A 20,388-nucleotide genomic window follows, 5' to 3' on the forward strand; every position below is an offset into this window, starting at 1 on the left:
TCAAGAATGTTTTTGAGATGGTCAGGGAAGCATCATCACTTGTTTGGTTGCTGTTATAGTTTAACCCTTTTGATTCCAAGTTGTAGTAGCATAACCAGTATAAATAAATGAACAACTAACTATTCCTTTTTACATTTTTATTACCATATTTTTATCTTTGACAGTTTCATACAAGTATACAAAACATACTAAGCACTGCCTCTACTCCATCTCTTTGCTCCCTCTTACCCCCGATAGACCTGGTTCCCATGATCATGACTTTGGATTTCATTTTGTGTCCCACAGAGTTTAATTAGGGTTCTCTGTGTGGCCATGAGTTTGGAATTATTCATTAAAGTTTGAGGGCTTATCAGTAGGTGCTATATTCCCCAAAACACTGTTAGTTGTAAGTAATTCACTTGTATACAGTAGGGCTCTTGGGCCTCCTCTGCACACATAGCCGACCTAAAGATAAGTCTGACTTTGTGAACGCGGTAGCGCTTGGTGCAGTTCTTGAGTCCTACTGTGAGTTCTTGGTCACTATGCTTATATTTTACTTAGAAAATAGCATTTGTAGCCTGTCTTCTTATGTTTCAGCTTTTATTTTTTCTCTGTACCATTTTATGCAGCATTCCCAAACCTTAAAATGGTGTCATAAGTGTCACTTTTAGGGCTGCCTTCTCAATGGGGCTTTGTTCTCAGCATCTTGTGCAGCCAAGGGTCTGAATTCACCTCCATTCACTGAAAAAAAAAAAAGGCTTCTCTGATTAAGACAGCGAGTAGCCTTTGTCTTTCATATAAACACAAATACTAGAAGGTGCTTTGATGCCCTATCAACTTACTACTGTTTCTAGGGCCTATGACTTCCTTAGTTATGGGTTGTTGGTCAGGTTTAAGGTAGCAATCATGAGTTCCATCTCGTGGAGATATAACTGTGTGTGTGTGTGTGTGTGTGTGTGTGTGTGTGTGTGTGTGTGTGTGTGTGTGTGTGTGCTTGTATGAGCACCATCCTGTGTACACCTGGGAGCATTGCTGCCTCAGTTATATATGAAGTCTTGGGAGACAGGGATGGTGTTTTATTAATGTCTAATGCACAATATAGAAAGAATAATTGCAATTCCTCTAAAGAACAAGTCACAATACAAACATTTTAAAAGTCATTTACTGTATACTGGTATATATTATATTTTATTTGTGTTATAAATTTTTGTTTCAACCCTATGGAAAACAGTAAGCAAAACATAAATATTATTTTAACTCCATGTTGTTAGCAATATATGCTCACATATTTCTATTTAAGAGAAAGTGAAAAAAATTTGAATAGCAGAATTACAGATGTCTGTAGCCAGTCTCTCATGAGAAAAAGATAACAAAAAAGGAAAACATTCCTACGTTAAATAATTAAATTTTGAATCTCTCATTTCAAATGTTGAGGGCAAACTAATGGCCCAGATAGGTTAGTTATAATTACTTGTTTGGAAAGTCCTCTTTACCATCAAATAACTAAAATATGACTTCAGAACACATATTCTCAAAGAGAAAGAAAACATTTGTAACAGACGAGGAAGGATGTGTGAATTTCCTATTAAGCTGTATTTTGCACTGTTGTTTCTTCAGCTGCTGATTTCTCTCCCAAAAGTGTTAGAGTGGCAGAATTAGGCTCACATCTTCATACAAAAACATTGTAAACACCAACAGTCTGCATTTTTTTTGTAGGAAGATGAAGAAAATCTCTAGCTAGTATAATGATTCTAGAATAAATCATCTTTTATCTTGTGTAAAATATGGTGGAATAAAAATAAGTTTAAATGTAAAGAGGAAGAACAACAGAAATTTATAAAGAATTGACCATTGCTGTTTTTATGACACTGGGCATTAATCTTAGGTACGCTAACAACATATAAATGATGGGATGTCTAATGCACATTCCAAAAGCTCATAGGAGAAGCTATCAGGAGAGACACCAGTGTGGGGCACCCCTCAGTAGTTACTGTCATAGAAGCTGTTGGGATTGTCACCCTAGTGTACTGTTACAGGACTCTCTGCAAGTCATCAGATATGATCTTCATTCTAGAATAATGTCCTCGTGAAGTCAAAAGTTGCTAACAGTGTGAGGTAATGAATGCTTTGTTGTCATTTTGGGCAGCACTTTATAAGCAACGGTTCTGTTTTTCACAGTCCTGTTGGCCATTTGAGAAAAGTGTGGTGCTCTAGTAATCATTTGATTATAAGCTTTGAATATTTTATGTTTCCCTTTGCTTTTGAGTTGAAGATGTTTCCTGGAGGACATCCTGGCCACGGACATCTTATTAGGGATGGTTTACAGATATTTGTGCTCATTCTGCTCTACTAATTGAGTTCCAATTTCAGTTGCTCTTTCCTTTGCTGTGCAGAACCTAAATAAGCTTCTAAATTAAACTATCCAACAAGTGACACTATTACCTTTTTGTTTGTTTTTCTTGCAGTATTTTTAGACAGGATCTTATATTGTACCCCAAGATGCCTGGGACTCATCAAACAACCAAGGCGGGGTGTAGTTCATGGAAATCTTTCTTCTATCTCATCCTTCAAAATGTTTATATTATAAGCATGAGCCATCACAGCTGGTAAGAAATATCACTATTATATATGCCTACAGTTAGTGCTGTATTTTGTACTCTTCTCTTTTTACTCTTAAGGATGAATCTCTTTTCCAGTGGAAATGCAAGGTGTCACCACTGGGAAAATACTACTATTCAGTAGGAACATAACATTATTGTATACTTCATTAAATCTACCTTAAAGGCATATGGGATTATTTTTTGCTATTATGTAACACCAAGTCTTAAATTGACACTTTGAATTGCAATGAAATACCAGTGGTATAATGTGGTTGACCTAGAAGTCCTCTATTTGACTGTAAAACTGTCATTATCATTATTATCCACATAGTAGTTAAATTCTACTAATTAATTGAAATTATAGCTCCCCAATAAGGTTGTAAAACACTTTTAAACACATACACACACCAAAATTATACAAAATAAGATTAAAATTGCTTAGTGATCGAATATATATGAATATCATTCAAAATATTTCATGTTTCATGGATGTATTCTACTATGCAGACTTAATATGAGATCTTTACAGGAGAAATTCAGTAACAAAAAGGTTAAATGAAACTGGACATCACCTAGAATTCAGAGACTTACTGTTCACAAAACCTTTCTTACTACAAAGAGAGGCACAGTCCCTGAAATACTAAGTCAAATAAGTCTTTGAATCTAAAATTACTTAATTTTCTTGCCATTTAAGGTTATGTGTTTTGGAGAAGAAATGATGCTCCAACAATTTAAATCTTGAAGATCTTACTTCTTTTCTTTTTAATTTCAGAAGCACTATTACATCTTACTGTGATCATCTTCAATGTGGATGATCTTGAAATTCAGAAGTGTCAGCTTGCAATACCTGTCCAGTTGTGAAATTCATGGGCCAGGAATTTATCAACCAGACTTGGGTGAATGAATTCATCCTCTTGGGACTTTCCAGTGACAGGAACACTCAGGTCTTTCTCTTTGTCCTGGTCCTTGCCATGTATGTCGTAACTGTTGTGGGGAATACTCTGATTCTTTTCCTCATCAGACTGGACATCAGGCTTCATACCCCGATGTACTTCTTCCTCAGTGTTCTGTCCATAGTGGATCTTTGCTATGGGAATAGTATTGCCCCACAAATGCTGGCTCACTTGGTTTCAGCCCAAAAGCTCATCCCTTTCCACAGCTGTGTGTTCCAGCTCTATATCTCCTTAGCCTTGGGTGGTTCTGAGTTCTTCCTTTTGGGAGCAATGTCCTACGACCGCTATGTGGCAGTATGCCATCCATTGCACTATACTGTCATCATGGATGGAGGAGTGTGCCTGGGGCTGGCTGCCAGTTGCTTGATGGCTGGTTTCTTTAATTCACTGATGGAGACAGTAATCACCTTCCGTCTTCCTCTGTGTCACAATGTCATCAATCACTTTGCCTGTGAGACCCTTGCAGTGCTTCGGCTAGCCTGTGTAGACATCTCTTTCAACAAGGTCATGGTGGCCATCTCTGGGTTTCTAGTAATCATGCTTCCTTGTTGCCTGGTTCTATTCTCTTATACTCGGATAGTCATTGCCATTCTGCGCATTCGATCTACTCAGGGACGTCACAAGGCCTTTGGAACTTGTGCCTCTCACCTCACTGTGGTTTGTATGTGCTTTGGGGCCACAATCTTCACTTACCTAGGACCACGTTCTGCCTCATCTGAGGATAAAGAGAAGATGGTTGCTCTGTTCTATGCTGTGGTGGCACCCACGTTGAACCCTGTGATCTACAGCTTGAGGAATAAAGAAGTTATGGCTGCTCTTACAAAACTTGTTGAAAAATTAAGGTAAAATTATGGAGATCTCAAGAGGACTGTCACAACTGTCTTCAGAACCAAACAGGAATCAGATAAATGTAGGTAGAGCTCTTGTGCTTCAACAAGGAAAATTCATCATTGTAATCACATAGCTGTGATCAAAGAAGCTTCTACACATGTTTAATGAGTTTTGTCACACAGAACATTGACCATCTCCATTACCTATGGGATGCCCCTGTGAGATCCTCTTCCTCGGACATGCAGTGATTTGTAGACTTCTTCCAACTTTTGTTCTTGTCAGTCTGTTAGTGAGAAGGGAATGGGCCTCAGCTTTTCCAAATACACTTAGTCTTGGATTCTTGTTCTGCCTTTCATTAACTGTGCTCTCTGGTCTGTTTCTGAACTACTTTATGCTAGAAGTATTCTGTATTTCTAAATATGGAAAAATAATAAGCTTCCAGAGTGGCTGTATAAGTTAGCAATAATTTATATTAAATGCCTACCCATCATCAATACAGGAAATGTGCACATTTTGTCAAAAAATTATCAACTAACTCAAAGACAAATTCACCTTACTAATACAAAACAAATTATTCTGTTTCACCTTTGAAGTTATGGGTAAAATCAGTTGGAAATTTTGAGATGTAAACTGAGCTCCGATGATTCTTGCCAAAGGAGAAAATTTTATATCAATTATAAATATACAGTATAAATGCATGACGTTTCTCTCATTTCAATAACTTCAGTTCTTATAAGAATGAAGTCGGCTGTCTAGAATTTGCAATTAGAAATCTTTTATGAAGCCTGAACATTCTCAGATATGCCAAAGACCAGCTTTGGCTTGCAGAGGGGTTCCTGAGAGAAGGGCTATCTAGGAGTTGTGAAACAAATGTCTTGAAGTGAAATCCTGGGTCCAAGCTTATAGCCTATGAACTGCTCAAGACAGCTTTCCAGAATGCTCTTGCAATGTTCTGCTTTCTCTAGAGATCTCTTGACAACTTCCTACTTGAGACAACTTTTTTTTTCAATTCTAAAAACCTCTCTGCATAGCTCATCTCTTGCAGATCAAAAGCCCATTCTTCTATTTTACATATCTACTCAGCCTTACCCCAGGTTCATTTTGGACTATCTTGTAAATTAGCATCCCATGACCTCAGCCACTTTATCCTTAGAAAGAGACAGCAAAGACAAGCACAGACAATAAGTTAGCTGGGTGGGACCCCTGAAGGTCACAGCATTCTACCAATTTGCTGAGACATAGGCATTCCCTCATCTTCTAGCCTCATGCTGTCAGCAGTGAATGGGCCACCATGAGTATTGGTGGTTTGCAGTGGGTGAAAGGCTTATTTATATCATAGTGTACATATTATCATATTCATCTTTGAGGAATTTCCTTTTTACAAGGTTAATGACTCCATGATAATCAGAGACAGAAAAAGATGCTTGCCACCAAGGCTTCCTGCACAAATCTGAACTTTAGAACCTCATGACAGAAGGAGAAAACTGACTTCATCAATGACCCCCCCCCCCATGAATGCCATGCCCATGCACTCACACACATACTCATATGTATGCACACATGTTACCTGAAGGTTTAAAAGTATTCTCATTAGTTATTTTTTTAAGAGAACACAAATTTGGAGGAATAAAATAGTGGAGATAGATGTGGAAGGAGTCAAAGGAGGAAATATGATCAAAATGCACTGTATGAGTTATGAAATTCTCAAACAACAAATGAAAATATTATGTTATAAGGGTTTTCATAGTACAGTATATAAATTTTTATTAGGAAATAATGTCAGGTATTTTTATGATATAAAACTAGTGCTGTTTGTATTTAAGTATTAACTGCTACCAAAGACCAACGAAATCTTTAAAGAAATCCAAATTCTGTGTAATAGGAGGAAATATCTAATATTTGGAAAAAGAAGAAATGATTTTTGCAAGTCAATTAATTATTATTTGACTCTGCGGCTTTCTGAATTGCATAGAAACACAAAGATGGTTGATACAGTCTCTGTTTCCTAGATACGTTATTTTATTATTTTCTAGGTGCACAGCATGTATTCATATTAATTGAGTTGTGTTTTCATCTCCTGGGCTTATTTGGGTTGGAGATTTACTGTAACAAATCTATTGCTAACAAGAAGATGAAAATTTGATGCACAGGAAATATGACTTACTCTCCCAGAGGATTGTTTCATCATTGCTCTGACACATTGTTTTTTTTTTTTTTTTCAATCAATGATTCCAGTAGTTAGGCAACCATGAAGGATTATGGAACTGATGGGCAGCAAACACTCAGTATATGTTCTTTTACATTTTCTTTTATAGATGTCCTCTCTCTCTCTCTCTCTCTCTCTCTCTCTCTCTCTCTCTCTCTCTCTGTGTGTGTGTGTGTGTGTGTGTGTGAGTGTATTGCCTGCATGTATGTATATGTATCAAGTGTGTGCCTGATTCCCGGACAAGTCATAAGAGGCCATCAGATCTCCTGAAACTAGAGTTGCAGGTGGCTATGAGCTGTCATGGGGCCACTGGGAATCAAGTCTCTCTCCTCTGCAAGTTCTCTTAACTGCAGACCCTAACTGACATAAGACTTTTCTGGTTTAGTTCTCTAACAGCCTCCATACTCTGCTTCTCCTGTATAAAGAACATTTCAGTGATAGTGGCTTCAAGATAGTCTACAATAATTTTAAATTCCTAACCAATTCTTTTGTAGTTAGAATCATTTGACAGATTCATTGACTGTCGTAGCTCCCTTTCAACCTATAAATTGTTAGAATATTTTTAAATTTAAATTTCATTCATACATCATATTAGCATGTTTCCCCTCTTCCCATTCTTCCAGATCCTTCCTTTCTACCTTCCTAGCCACCTCAATTTAAGTTCTTTAGCTCTCTCTTTCAAAACAATCCCACAAGACAAAAATCAAAGTGAACAAAAAAGCAAAAAGTTCCAAAACAAACCAACAAATGCAGAACAAAAAAAATCCAACAAAAGAAGCATGGAGCCTGCACTGGAAAATAGTTGATATTTTATTGACATTATTTAAGCTCAATCCAAAAGGAGGAAAGATATTTCCATTCAAAACAATCTTCCAACTCAATCTTAAATAGATTCTTTACCAGATTGTTGCCTAAAAATAACATGAATATTGGTCAAGTTCATTTAGCTTAGAAAAAAAAATCATTCTATTCTATTTTAGAAAAACCCAGGTTAGTTAAAGCAGAGGATCTCATTCAACATTTAACAAGATCCTCTAAATACAGAAGATGAAAGAATCTCTATTGTTAGAGATTATTAAATCCCGGGTTTACTATTTCCTATAGTAGTTTTCATAACACATCTACTGTCCCTAGATAGAAAATAAGTATAGGAGAACAGAAACTTTTTTCAAGGCTGATGAACCCCACATACTAATACTTAGCTGCCTTGTATCCCTAAACCACATTTTTTGACAATTAAATCTTCTCATTCTGCCTTTTACAGTTACTAACTCTTTATATTCATATGTGAAACTCAACAATATATCTGACCATTAAGCCAAAAGGCTAGTTGAGATTCTATGTATATCTCCCAAGTTCTAGAGATCGATTCAACCTTTGCAGAGGAAACTATTCTGGTAAAGTGGACAGATGACTGACTGTCTCAACAATCCTCTCAGAAGGATTCCCCAAAGTAAAGGCTGCACATGTTGTAGAAACTCATTCTTAAAAGGTTCAAGGGCCTCCTATATCTAAACAAGTACTAATCTTGGTCCCCAATCATCCTTGTAACATATTGACTTTCCCTCAAACTAAAAGTCAGTTAAAGGAATTTCTAATATATGAAAAAAGTAAATCCATACTTCTTCATTTTGCATTATATGAATTACTTAACTTATATACAACTGAAATTTAACATTGGACAGAAAAATCTGAAACCATGTCTGTGGAGACAAAAGAGATTCTGCTTAGACCTCTTACTGAAAGGTTGTCCTGAGAATAAATATCCAAATTCTTTTTGTTCAAGAAACACTTAGGAACGATTTGGGAATTATTCAGGAACATGGAGACTGCCATAGCATATTGGATATCATAGCTAGCAGATAGTACCTATTGCTAATGGTTACCTTCTCGAATGAGAACAATTGTAGCTATTGTTAAAGCATTATAGGTTGTAATTGAGATGATTATGGCCTCCTCGTGCACATTCTTATTCTATAGAAGGCTTATTAAATTCCCAGAATGCTTAGTATTTATCTGCAAACAGACTGAGGTCTTATGAAATTTCTTCACTGTGTTCTTCTAAAATAACTAATATTCAACACAATATCCTGAATCTCACTACTCTTGTTCCTCTCCCACTTGACAAAATTCTTCATATTCCATTCACACAAGAAAAAAATTACCCAGAAATAAAACATAATCAAAGAAGTAAAATAAAAAAATTCTATAATAAAAAATTCAAGAATTTAAGAAAAAAAGTATTAGAAGATGAAAAGACCTTATATATTTGGGCAATAGCAAAATTAATATTATGAAACTATCCCTGTTACCAAAAGTAATTCATGGATTAAATGCAACTTACATCATACTTCCAATTACATTCTTCATAGAATAGTCAAAGCAGTCCCGAGAAACAGATCAATACAGAAGGTATCACAATTCTTGATTTCAAAATATTACTACATAGGCATACTAGTTGAAGCAATATAGTACCCAGGCGATAACACAAGCATAAGCTAATGGAAGAGAATACAGCACCCAGAAACAGATCTGCAAATGTACAGCCCACTGATGTTTGACAAGATGCCAAAGCATACGTTGAAGAACAGACAGTCCATCAACAAATGATGCTGGGAAATCTTGGTACTCACTCATGGAAAAAATGATACTAGACACATCTCTTGTTCTGTACAAAAATCAATTCAAATGTTGGTCAAAATCTTATTGTAAGCATTTTCTTCAGTGTGAAGGTATGGGTAAGAACTTACAGATTCCAATAGTTCAAGAAATAAAACCAAGAACTGAAAAAAGAATTCTGTGAAAGTCAAACTCTTCTGCTCACCAAAGGAAACAATTCACCAAGAGAAGATCTCATAGAATGGAAATAAATATCTACTAGCTATACACATGATACTGATGATTACTACAAAAATACATAGGGAATTCAGAAACCTAAAAAGTCAATAGCATTGTAGAAATTCTCAAGATATAAAATAAAAACAACTGTAAGAATATTTAAAAAGTTCATCATTTTTGGTCATCAGGGAAATGCAAATCCAATATTCCAAGAGATTTTGTCTTACTCCAGTCAGAGTGCTGACCATTAAGAAAACAAATGCTTAGCACATCATGACAATGCCTCACACACACCAATTCCAGTTCTTTCTCCCTTAAACCTCCCACATCTGATTCCTCCTATTCCCCTCTCCACCCCTTACCCTACCCAGTTCCCTTTAACCATCCACCCCTGATGTCTATTCTATTTTGCCTTCTCAGTGAGATTCAAGCATCCCCCTGTTGGGCTCTCCTTGTTACTTAGTTTCTTTGAATTTGTGGCTAATATACACTTGTAAGTGAGTCCATAACATGCTTGTCTTTCTGGGTCTAGGTTACCTCATTCAGGATGATCTTTGCTAGTTCCATCCATCCTGCAAATTTCATGGATGCCATAGCTTTCAATGACTGAGTAATATTACATTGTGAATATTACTATATTTTCTTTATTTATTCTTTGCTTAAGGGTCATCTAGGTTGTTTCCAGTTTCTGGCTATTACAAATAAAGCTGCTATGAACATAGTTAAGCAAGTGATCTTACGGTACTGTGTATTATCTTTTGGGTATATGCCCAGGAGTGGTATAGCTGGCTCTTGAGGAAGAAGTATTCCCAATTTTTCTGAAAAATTACCAAATTGATTTCCAAAGTAGTTGTACAAATTTTCACTTCCACCATCAATGGAAGAATGTTATTGCTTCATATCTTTGCCAGAATGAACTATCTCTCGAGTTTTAAAATAGAACAATGGAAATTCCCAGGAATCTATGAGGAATCTAATTAAAAATCTTAGTAATGGGGGATATAGAATCTTAAATGTGTATCTGCTATAACTAGGCAAGACTTCTATGGAGAAACAGAGAGACGAGATCAACCCAGCCACCAAACCCTTGACATTCAATTTATTTGTTCTTACAAAATGTACAGGGGTAAACATGGAGCAGAAATTGAGGAAATGGCTAACCAATGACAGACCCAAATTAAGACACATGCAATGAGAAAGGGCACTTCCCCAACACAGTTAATGATATTCTGCTGTACTTGTAAACAAGGGCCTATCATAACTACCAACAGAGAGGCTTTACCCCAAAGATGATGGAACAAGATACAGAAACCTAAAGCCAAACATTAGATGGATGGAGAATTCTGTAGAAGAGGGGGAGAAATGACTGAGGGAATCAGAGAGGTCAATGACACCACAAAATAACCTACATAATTAATTAACCTGGGACCATTGTTGTACATAGAGACTGAACCACCAACAAAAGAGATGCATGGGATAGACCTAGCCCCTCTAAACTTATGTAACATATGTGCAGTTTGGTCTTCATGTAGGACCCCTAACAGCAGGAGAAACTCTTTTGCCTGTGTTTGGATTCTTTCCCCTAACTGGGATGCCTTGTCTAACCTTGATAGGAGAAGATGTGCCTAGTCCTACTGCAACTTGGTATGCCAAGGTGAGTTAATACTAATGGGAGTCATCACCTGCTCTGAAGAGAAAGGAAGAGTAGGTATGAAGGAAGGTGATGGGAGAGGGAAGATATGGGAAGAGAGGAAGGAGGGGAAGCTGCAAGCAGGATGTAAAGTTAGTTAATTAATTAAAATTAATTAATTAGTTATAAAAATAATTAATTAAAAATAAAGAAAACAAATATCTTGTTTGGCTGTTGTCTCTTGGCGACCTGCTTTTTTCTGAAGAGTACCAGATGGGGATTGGATCTGGTGCAGAGCAGAGGAAGGAGCTGAGAGGAGTGGAGGGAGGGGAAATTGCAGTAGGGATGCAATGTATGAGAGAATATGTTTTCAATATTAAAACAGAAGAGAAAGTAAAGAAACAAATTTTAACTGATACTGTTGAATGAAGAGGAGAAAGGGAATCCTTATGCACCGTTGAAGAGAAGATGTGTTAATGTACCAATTGTAGAAATCAACACAGAGGTTCTATTTCTCTTTCTTCTTTCCTTCTTTTCTTCCTTTCTTCTTTTCTCTTTTCCATCCTTTTTTTCTTCATTATTTTGAGACATAGTGTAGCACTGGCTGTCCTGGAGCTATGTAGACAAGGCTAGCCTTCAAGTCAGAGAGCTCACTGACTCTAACTCCTGAGTGCTAGGATCAAAGGTATGTTCCATCACACTTGACAAGATGGAAGTTTTCTTTAATAAAAAAAAACAAAACCCAAGAATAAAGCTATGTTAACATATCCCATAGAATGCATCAAAGCAATGCCAGCCAACATACTACAGAGACACTTGTGTATTTGTGCATATTCACAACAGCCAAGCTATACTGTCAGCCTACTGTCAACAGATGGATAGTGAAAGCATGGTAAACCTATAGAAAACAGCTGGTTCAGCTATAAAGAATGAAATGTTTGTTTTTGGGAAATGAGTTGAACTAGAGACCCTCATACTAAGGCAACTAAGACAGACTCAGAAAGAAAATATTGTATTTTTCTTTTCACATTTTCTGTGCATATGCCAATATGACATGAAATTATGAGCAAGACTGTCTGAGCAAGGTGAGGAAGTCTAGTGGAAGAGCAAAGGGGGTATATGCAGTAAATATGGTCAAGTCCATACTCTGATTTCTTTTCAGATTAAATATATATTTCATCTTTCCAATATGATCAAAACAATGGAAATTCCTATGGAATATAGCATGTATATGAACACATGCTAATTAAAACTTTTCTTCAATTTTATGTTAACAGACAAATTACATTCCCATCTCATAGAAGACAGGAAGTGACTTTTCTCTTGACCATATATAAATTATGTGGTTCACTAGTGGCTCTTACCTAAAAAGTAAGATTACACACATTACAGAGCTCTTTGTGTCATTGTATTCCTGAGAGAGGCAGGGAAGAAAAGCCTATGCCTAAGGCTATCTTAGATAGACAAGATGAGCTCTTTGTTCATGTATTAAATCTCTGATGTATTTTTCAGGTGTCTCAGCTATTACTGAGTGAGAGCAGTCCTGGACATTTTTTTTTCCTGAACAGGTGATGAAACTTGGGGATTCCTGCATTCTAAGTAAGTTCTGTGTCACTGGGCAACACTCTCAACCAGAATGAATGTTTTTAATAGAAGAAAGAAAAATAAACCATCTGGTTGGTGCTTCAGTTGAAGTTGTAGAACTGCCTTCTGGCCTCTGTTAACTGGTATTTCTTTATCCAATTCCGAATAAACACAGTAAAAAACAATACTCATTGAACAATATCAAGATAAATTGATGAAACAAAGCTACATCTATAAACTATTAACAAAATATTAAATGGGCCAGATAGCTGATCAATCTTCTCTCACTGTGTATGATTTGTCTTTTAACACACAGACAGACCCAGTGCAGTACTAATATTAATACTAACCCAGTGGGATGAGTCATGTCACTGAAACCCATCTCCTAAAGAGGCTTGTGAAGGATAACTCAACTGTCAGACCTGCCCGAGAAATAATTCTCCAGAGGAAAGTAATTACTTCAGCTTCTGGGGCTGTAGAAGTATGACAAATGTGTTATTAGTCATTTGTATGGTTTCCCATTTGGGTGGAAGCTTTTCTATGTCACAGATCATAGCTGGCATAGTCAGGAAAATACTACTAGAAAAGTTCCTTATCCTTGCAGACTACTGCCTAAATGTCATAGTGACAAAGGACCTCTGACACTAAACAAGAGGTTCAAACTTTTGGCAGAAGTTGGTCAATATTCCAGTGTTGTCCTCCTCCTCCTTATTATCATAACCTAGGATTTACTAATCTCAAAAACTCAATTCTCTTAGTGGATGGAAATTTGCCAGAAGCCAAGGTTCTGTTCCTTAAATATACATTATCAAGGTAAAGCAATTTTTTCCAGATTGAACCATACCCTGATGGGGGTGGGGGGGAGAGAGAAGAAACTCATAAAACTTTCAAGAATCTTATATGAAGTCACAAGGAACTTATAAAATTCACAAGGTTCTGCCTGAGATTAGATGAGCATCAAAACTTACAGAGGAGAAAGGAAATTATTTTTTTTAGTGTAACTGCTTGCAAGTTTCACAGAAAACTGTTGAGCTTTTATGATTCATTTCCCATGCTGGAATGAGCTTTTCAGTGATGTATACACCCAGGAGACACCAATGCACTTATAAGTACTTCCAGTAATCTTACTTGTTCACCAAAGTAGACTTGTATAAGATTATTTGCTTAAGGCAAAAGACACCGTCAATAAGACAAAGAGACCACCAACAGATTGGGAAAGGATCTTTACCTATCCTAAATCAGATAGGGGACTAATATCCAACATATATAAAGAACTCAAGAAGGTGGACTTCAGAAAATCAAATAACCCCATTAAAAAATGGGGCTCAGAACTGAACAAAGAATTCTCACCTGAGGAATACCGAATGGCAGAGAAGCACCTGAAAAAATGTTCAACATCCTTAATCATCAGGGAAATGCAAATCAAAACAACCCTGAGATTCCACCTCACACCAGTCAGAATGTCTAAGATCAAAAATTCAGGTGACAGCAGATGCTGGCGAGGATGTGGAGAAAGAGGAACACTCCTCCATTGTTGGTGGGATTGCAGGCTTGTACAACCACTCTGGAAATCCATCTAGCGGTTCCTCAGAAAATTGGACATAGTACTACCGGAGGATCCAGCAATACCTCTCCTGGGCATATATCCAGAAGATGCCCCAACTGGTAAGAAGGACACATGCTCCACTATGTTCATAGCAGCCTTATTTATAATAGCCAGAAGCTGGAAAGAACCCAGATGCCCCTCAACAGAGGAATGGATACAGAAAATGTGGTACATCTACACAATGGAGTACTACTCAGCTATTAAAAAGAATGAATTTATGAAATTCCTAGCCAAATGGATGGACCTGGAGGCCATCATCCTGAGTGAGGTAACACATTCACAAAGGAACTCACACAATATGTACTCACTGATAAGTGGATATTAGCCCAAAACCTAGGATACCCAAGATATAAGATACAATTTCCTAAACACATGAAACTCAAGAAAAATGAAGACTGAAGTGTGGACACTATGCCCCTCCTTAGAAATGGGAGCAAAACACCCTTGGAAGGAGTTACAGAGACAAAGTTTGGAGCTGAGATGAAAGGATGGACCATGTAGAGACTGCCTTATCCAGGGATCCACCCCATAATCAGCATCCAAACGCTGACACCATTGCATACACTAGCAAGATTTTATCGAAAGGACCCAGATGTAGCTGTCTCTTGTGAGACTATGCCGGGGCCTAGCAAACACAGAAGTGGATGCCCACAGTCAGCTAATGGATGGATCACAGGGCTCCCAATAGAGGAGCTAGAGAAAGTACCCAAGGAGCTAAAGGGATCTGCAACCCTATAGGTGGATCAACATTATGAACTAACCAGTACCCCGGAGCTCTTGACTCTAGCTGCATATGTATCAAAAGATGGCATAGTCGGCCATCACTGGAAAGAGAGGCCCATTGGACACACAAACTTTATATGCCCCAGAACAGGGGAACGCCAGGGCCAAAAAGGGGGAGTGGGCGGGTAGGGGAGTGGGGGTGGGTGGGTATGGGGGACTTTTGGTATAGCGTTGGAAATGTAAATGAGCTAAATACCTAATAAAAAATGGAAAGAAAAAAAAAGATTATTTGCTTAGCCTATCATTGGTATAGACATTTGCATGTATCTCCTTAGAAAAATTTACACAACATATCTTTCTTGTGCAGAAACTGGATAGCCAAGACCTAAACAAAACAAGATATTTCATAATACATAATCCTAATTTTAAGATATTTTCTTCATTTACATTTCTGATGCCATTCCCAAAGTCCTCTATAGCCCCTGCCCTGCTCCCCAACCTACCCATTCCCACTTCCTGGCCCTGGCATTCCCCTGTACTGGGGCATATGATCTTTTCAATACCAAGGGCCTCTCCTCCCATTGATGGCCTACTAGGTCATCCTCTGCTACATATGCAACTAGAGAAACAGCTCTGGGGGGTACTGGTTAGTTCATATTGTTGTTCTTCCTATAGGGTTGCAGAACCCGTTAGCTCCTTGGGTACTTTCTATAGCTCCTCCACTGGGGGCCCTGTGTTCCATCCAATAGATGAATGTGAGTATCCACTTCTGTATTTGCCAGGCACTGGCATAGCCTCACAAGAGAGTGCTATATCAGGGTCCTGTCAGCAAAACTTTTCTGGCATATGCAACAGTGTCTGGGTTTGGTGGTTGTTTAAGGGATAGATCCCTGGGTGGGGAAGTCTCTGGATGGTCCTTCCTTCCTTCTCAGCTCCGAGCTTTGTCTATGTAACTCCTTCCATGGGTATTTTGTTCCCCATTCTTTCTGCAACATACTCCAAGGAAAGAAATAGTATCACACAACCCTTATGCTCATAACTGTGTTTACCACCTTTTAAGAGCCCTTTCCAATATCATTCAAAGGGACCATATCAAGAATTCCTAACTAATATTTTACTCTTTAATTAATTTGAGGCAAGGTTTATAGTTCTCATATAACAAAAGTAACATCATTAGACTAATGGCGAAGACTCCAAATAAAACTTCAGAAAACAACCTTCAATATCTGACCAAATGAATCAGCTATTAAGTGTAGATTGATAGCGTCTGTCTTTTATAATCTATCTCATTCTCTAACTATTGTCAACTGCTGATACATTTAACTTCAGTGTTTTCCTTCAATATGATGATTACATACTAATTACTACAGAACAAATAAAGCTGTTGATTTCTATTGAATTTTCTATGTATATGACTTCTTTTGTGGAAATTCTCATATAAATGAATGAATGGCCACAGGACATTTCAAAAGTATATTTGGTGTATATACCAAATATATAGGAAAGAGACATTTTCTAAAGTCTCTGACCTTACTAACTGTAGTACTAAAGTTCACTACCTTTTAGTGAACTATAAATGAATTCCTGATTGTTCCTAACATAATTTTATATTTTTTGTGTGATGCTGCTAGAAATTATCAATCATTTGTACCTTAAATGTTTTCCAAAAACTTATGTGTTGAAGATGTGGGTCTTAACTTGATCCTATTGAGAGGCAATAAAACTTCTAAGAAAATATTTGCTGGAATAAAGTAGGGTCACCTTTTGGCAAACAATAAAAGAGCATTGCAGCATGCATAAATCCTTTTTCTTCCCTACTTGCTCATGACCTTGTTTATCACAACATAATGCAAAGTAGAGTAAGGGCAATGGGACACAGATTCTTTCCTTTGCTTCATTGTTGGCATGTAAGGAATAGACCTATTCTGTCCCAACATGATGGACTGTGCTGCCACAAGCCAAAAGTCTCCAGGTACTGATACCACACACCAAAATGAAGTCTTCCTTACTTTTAATTAACACACTATTTTGTCACAATGATGCAATGCTGATAATTGAAAAGGGCTCAACCAAAACTCAAGGATGATTTTTAACTCTAATTATAGGGGGAGTTTTGTGTCTTCTTGACACTGATTTCATGCTATAATGATCTTTTAGGTTGGTAGCAACATAATCACTCTAGAAATGTTCAAGGAAACACAATACCATGGGTAGCACCCTCCTAAAGCACCAGTCCTTTAAAACAATCTTAAAAACTCTGAGTGGCTTACAACTGATGATAAATGACAGCTGGTCACTTACGTGGAAATGAATAACAAAGTCAGTGAATCTATAAAACCAATCTTCAGCCCTGCCTTTTCTGCAATTGGATAGACAATTGTGCATCAGCTTTTCCGTGGAAACTACTTTTGATGCACCCTTGGTACTCCTTCGCACTAAGTTCCCTCCCATCTTTAAAGACTGAAGTGTGAGTTGTGTTTGAGTCTATAACCATTTCATCTGTGATTTTTAGATCTTCAAAGACTTACATACATTCACTAAATGGCCAACAAACCTTGACTGGCAGACACTAAGCTTTATGAGCAGCGTTTGAAGGAGGAGACATAGGATGGGCTAGAGGGAGGAAGATAGACAGAGAGAGAGAGAGAGAGAGAGAGAGAGCGAGAGAGAGAGAGAGAGAGAGAGAGAGAGAGACAGAGACAGAGAGAGAGAGAGACAGAGAGAGAGAGAGACAGAGAGAGAGACAGAGAGAGACAGAGAGAGACAGAGAGAGACAGAGAGAGAGAGAGACAGAGAGAGAGACAGAGAGAGAGACAGAGAGAGACAGAGAGAGACAGAGAGAGACAGAGAGATACAGAGAGAGAGACAGAGAGAGACAGAAAGAGAGAGAGAGATTAGAATTTAAAAATTAATCAGAGTTCAGTGGAAGTGATCCTTCAGGGAGTGGAATGGTGATGCAAAAGCAGGGGCGGGCAGGAATTAACTTGATTTATCACTTGTAACAGATTGCATCATCTTTAGCGGACAGGAGGCACAAACGATTTCTCTCTAAGATTGAAGGCAAGTTCCATATGTTCATGTTCACCATTTATTCTCAACTAAGAGTCATGTTAAGGCCATGAAAAGTGAAGGACAATCATGTAAATCAGAAATAAATTCAATTATTTAAAAATATTCAATAAGGAAAGCTCACATCAAAGTGTTTAGAACTAATAAACAGGATTGGGAAGTTTGAAAGTTTCAAAAGCAATATATATTGTGCATGTATGTGCACCAAGGGCATGGAAAATTCTGACTCAGTGCAGAAATAACTTGCAGGATGTCAAAACCTGTCTGAATTAACTCTTGTCTAATTGAAAGAAATCTTACACCATTCATGGGAAAGACTAGGATAGTTTTGCAGGAGAATTTTTCTGAATGCAGTGTATATGTGTGTTTGTTGGGGGATTAGCTTATAGTAGTGATTGAACTCAGAGCTTTGTATGTAGTAGGACCATCACTACTGAACTACATCCCCAGCCCTCTGTTTAGTTTTCATGACTTGAGGGGGTGTCTCACTAAATTTTTTATGCTGACCTTTATCTTATTCTTTACCCTCAGTGTTCTAAGTAGCTGAGATATACCACCTAGCCAGGAGGATGGCAAACATCTAAAAATGAAAGTTGTAGCACCCCCTGTCTATGAATGAAAGTTTGGATAAGCAATGGACAGATTTAAAAATAGTAAGCAGGAGGTGGTTGGGGAAGACGATACAATGAGGATTTGGAAATTGAAAGAAAAAAAAAACCCACTTAGTGTGATGTTTTTTTTTGGCAGTGCATATCCTAAAATCAGAGTACAACAGAGAAGATTAGCATGGCCGTTTTTTAAGGAATATATGCCAATTCATGGAATATTTAAAATAAAATAAAAAACCTTGATGTGTACCTGGGAAAATCATGCATATGTGAAGGTTTGAGTGCTTGCTCAAATAAGGCCTGAAGGGATTCAAAGAGTTCACCTCTATGTGACCTTCAGGCTTGATTCAATAGCAAGAGAAGTCTTAAGCAGAATTGCAAATGGCCTAAGTCCCAAATAGAACCACAAGTCCACCAGTTGTTCAATAAGTGAACTGTGTAACACTTACATTGTTGGAGGAATAAAAAGACACTGGTCACAACACAACACCAAGAGAGGCTTCGGGAAAACAGAAAACACCCATGGACCTCAGAACCTACAGAATCTGTGTAGTGAGTTCCATTGACTTCCTTATTGCAGACCTTATCTCATGGATCAGGAACCACCAGCCTGGAGCCACTGGGGGGCACACAAAAGTTCCAAGGAAAGCTTTATTAAGTCTTGATGACAGCATTCAGGGTGCCACCCTGTTGCATTTGACAAATGTTTCAGATCCATTTAAGATTATTTGTACTAAAAAATTTGATTTCAAGACTTTAGTCATGGCAATTCATGGACTCTTGTCACAATAGGAAGGATGTTTCCTGCTTCTGCAGGAGAAGCATGCCCTGCCTAGCATTCTGCTCACCTTGCTAAAGCAGCCATGGTTTGGTAGAAATTCTGCCATTTTCCATTTACAGTCACTACAACAAAATAGTTTAAATCCATGATGAGAAATTATGGCTAAATGGTACATTTTAAGTGATATCAGGTTTTTTCTGGAACTTAGAGGTGAATCGAGGCCAAAGGTTTAAAGGACGAACCTTAGTTTTTACTATTTTATAATCTGTCTTTTATATTTCAGTCCTAAGAAAGAATCCGAACGGGAAGCGGCTCTCCTAATTACCATAAATGTGAGTGTCACCCCAGAATGGACTATTTCTGTCTTATAAATTCACAGTGAATCTTTGAGATTTTCTTTGTTGTGAGGACAGCTTAGGAGTTCTGCACATACAGAGAAGTGATATATGCTGAACTGTAATTTTGTCTCAGGATGTGAACTATTAGTCAAGTGACACCCTGCAGATGACAGTGACACTCACTAATCATGATAAATTCATTTATCATACTTTATGAAATTACCTTATGACATACCTTATGACAAAGACTTCCATTTAAAGCCATACTAAATTGTCACAATACCAATCTAGCTCTCAACAGTCATGGCCTCCCTAGGAGAACTGATATGGTCATTCTGTTTTCCAAAAGCTAAGGTAAAGCTCTGTGTCTGAAAGGAGATCCTTAAATGCAATGCTCTGTTTTCTCTTATTCTTTCAACAAAGAATAGATGAAGAATGGTTCTTCCTAAAGTATGTGACCATAAATAATTTTCCCCCATGGAGCCAATATCAAGTATAACAATTGAGATGGCCACAGTGGGCACAAATTTCCTTGTATACCACAAGAGACTTGGGCAGTCATTGTCAATGTTCTTTCCTCTTAAGTCCTGGGAAAGATGCCAAGATCTTTATGCTGTATAAAGTCCTCAGATGAACAAAGAC

General features: G+C 37.6%; 1 protein-coding gene across 1 annotated transcript; it reads left to right on the top strand.

Moving 5' to 3' along the window:
- The first annotated feature begins 3,445 nt into the window (after positions 1-3,445).
- Positions 3,446-4,378, top strand: Olfr450 (olfactory receptor 450). Its single transcript, NM_146445.1, has one exon. The coding sequence runs from the start codon at positions 3,446-3,448 to the stop codon at positions 4,376-4,378; it is 933 nt and encodes a 310-aa protein (NP_666656.1).
- The last annotated feature ends 16,010 nt before the right edge of the window (positions 4,379-20,388 follow it).

This window comes from Mus musculus, chromosome 6 (assembly GCF_000001635.26).
Source record: "Mus musculus strain C57BL/6J chromosome 6, GRCm38.p6 C57BL/6J".
Classification (NCBI taxonomy): Eukaryota; Metazoa; Chordata; class Mammalia; order Rodentia; family Muridae; genus Mus; species Mus musculus.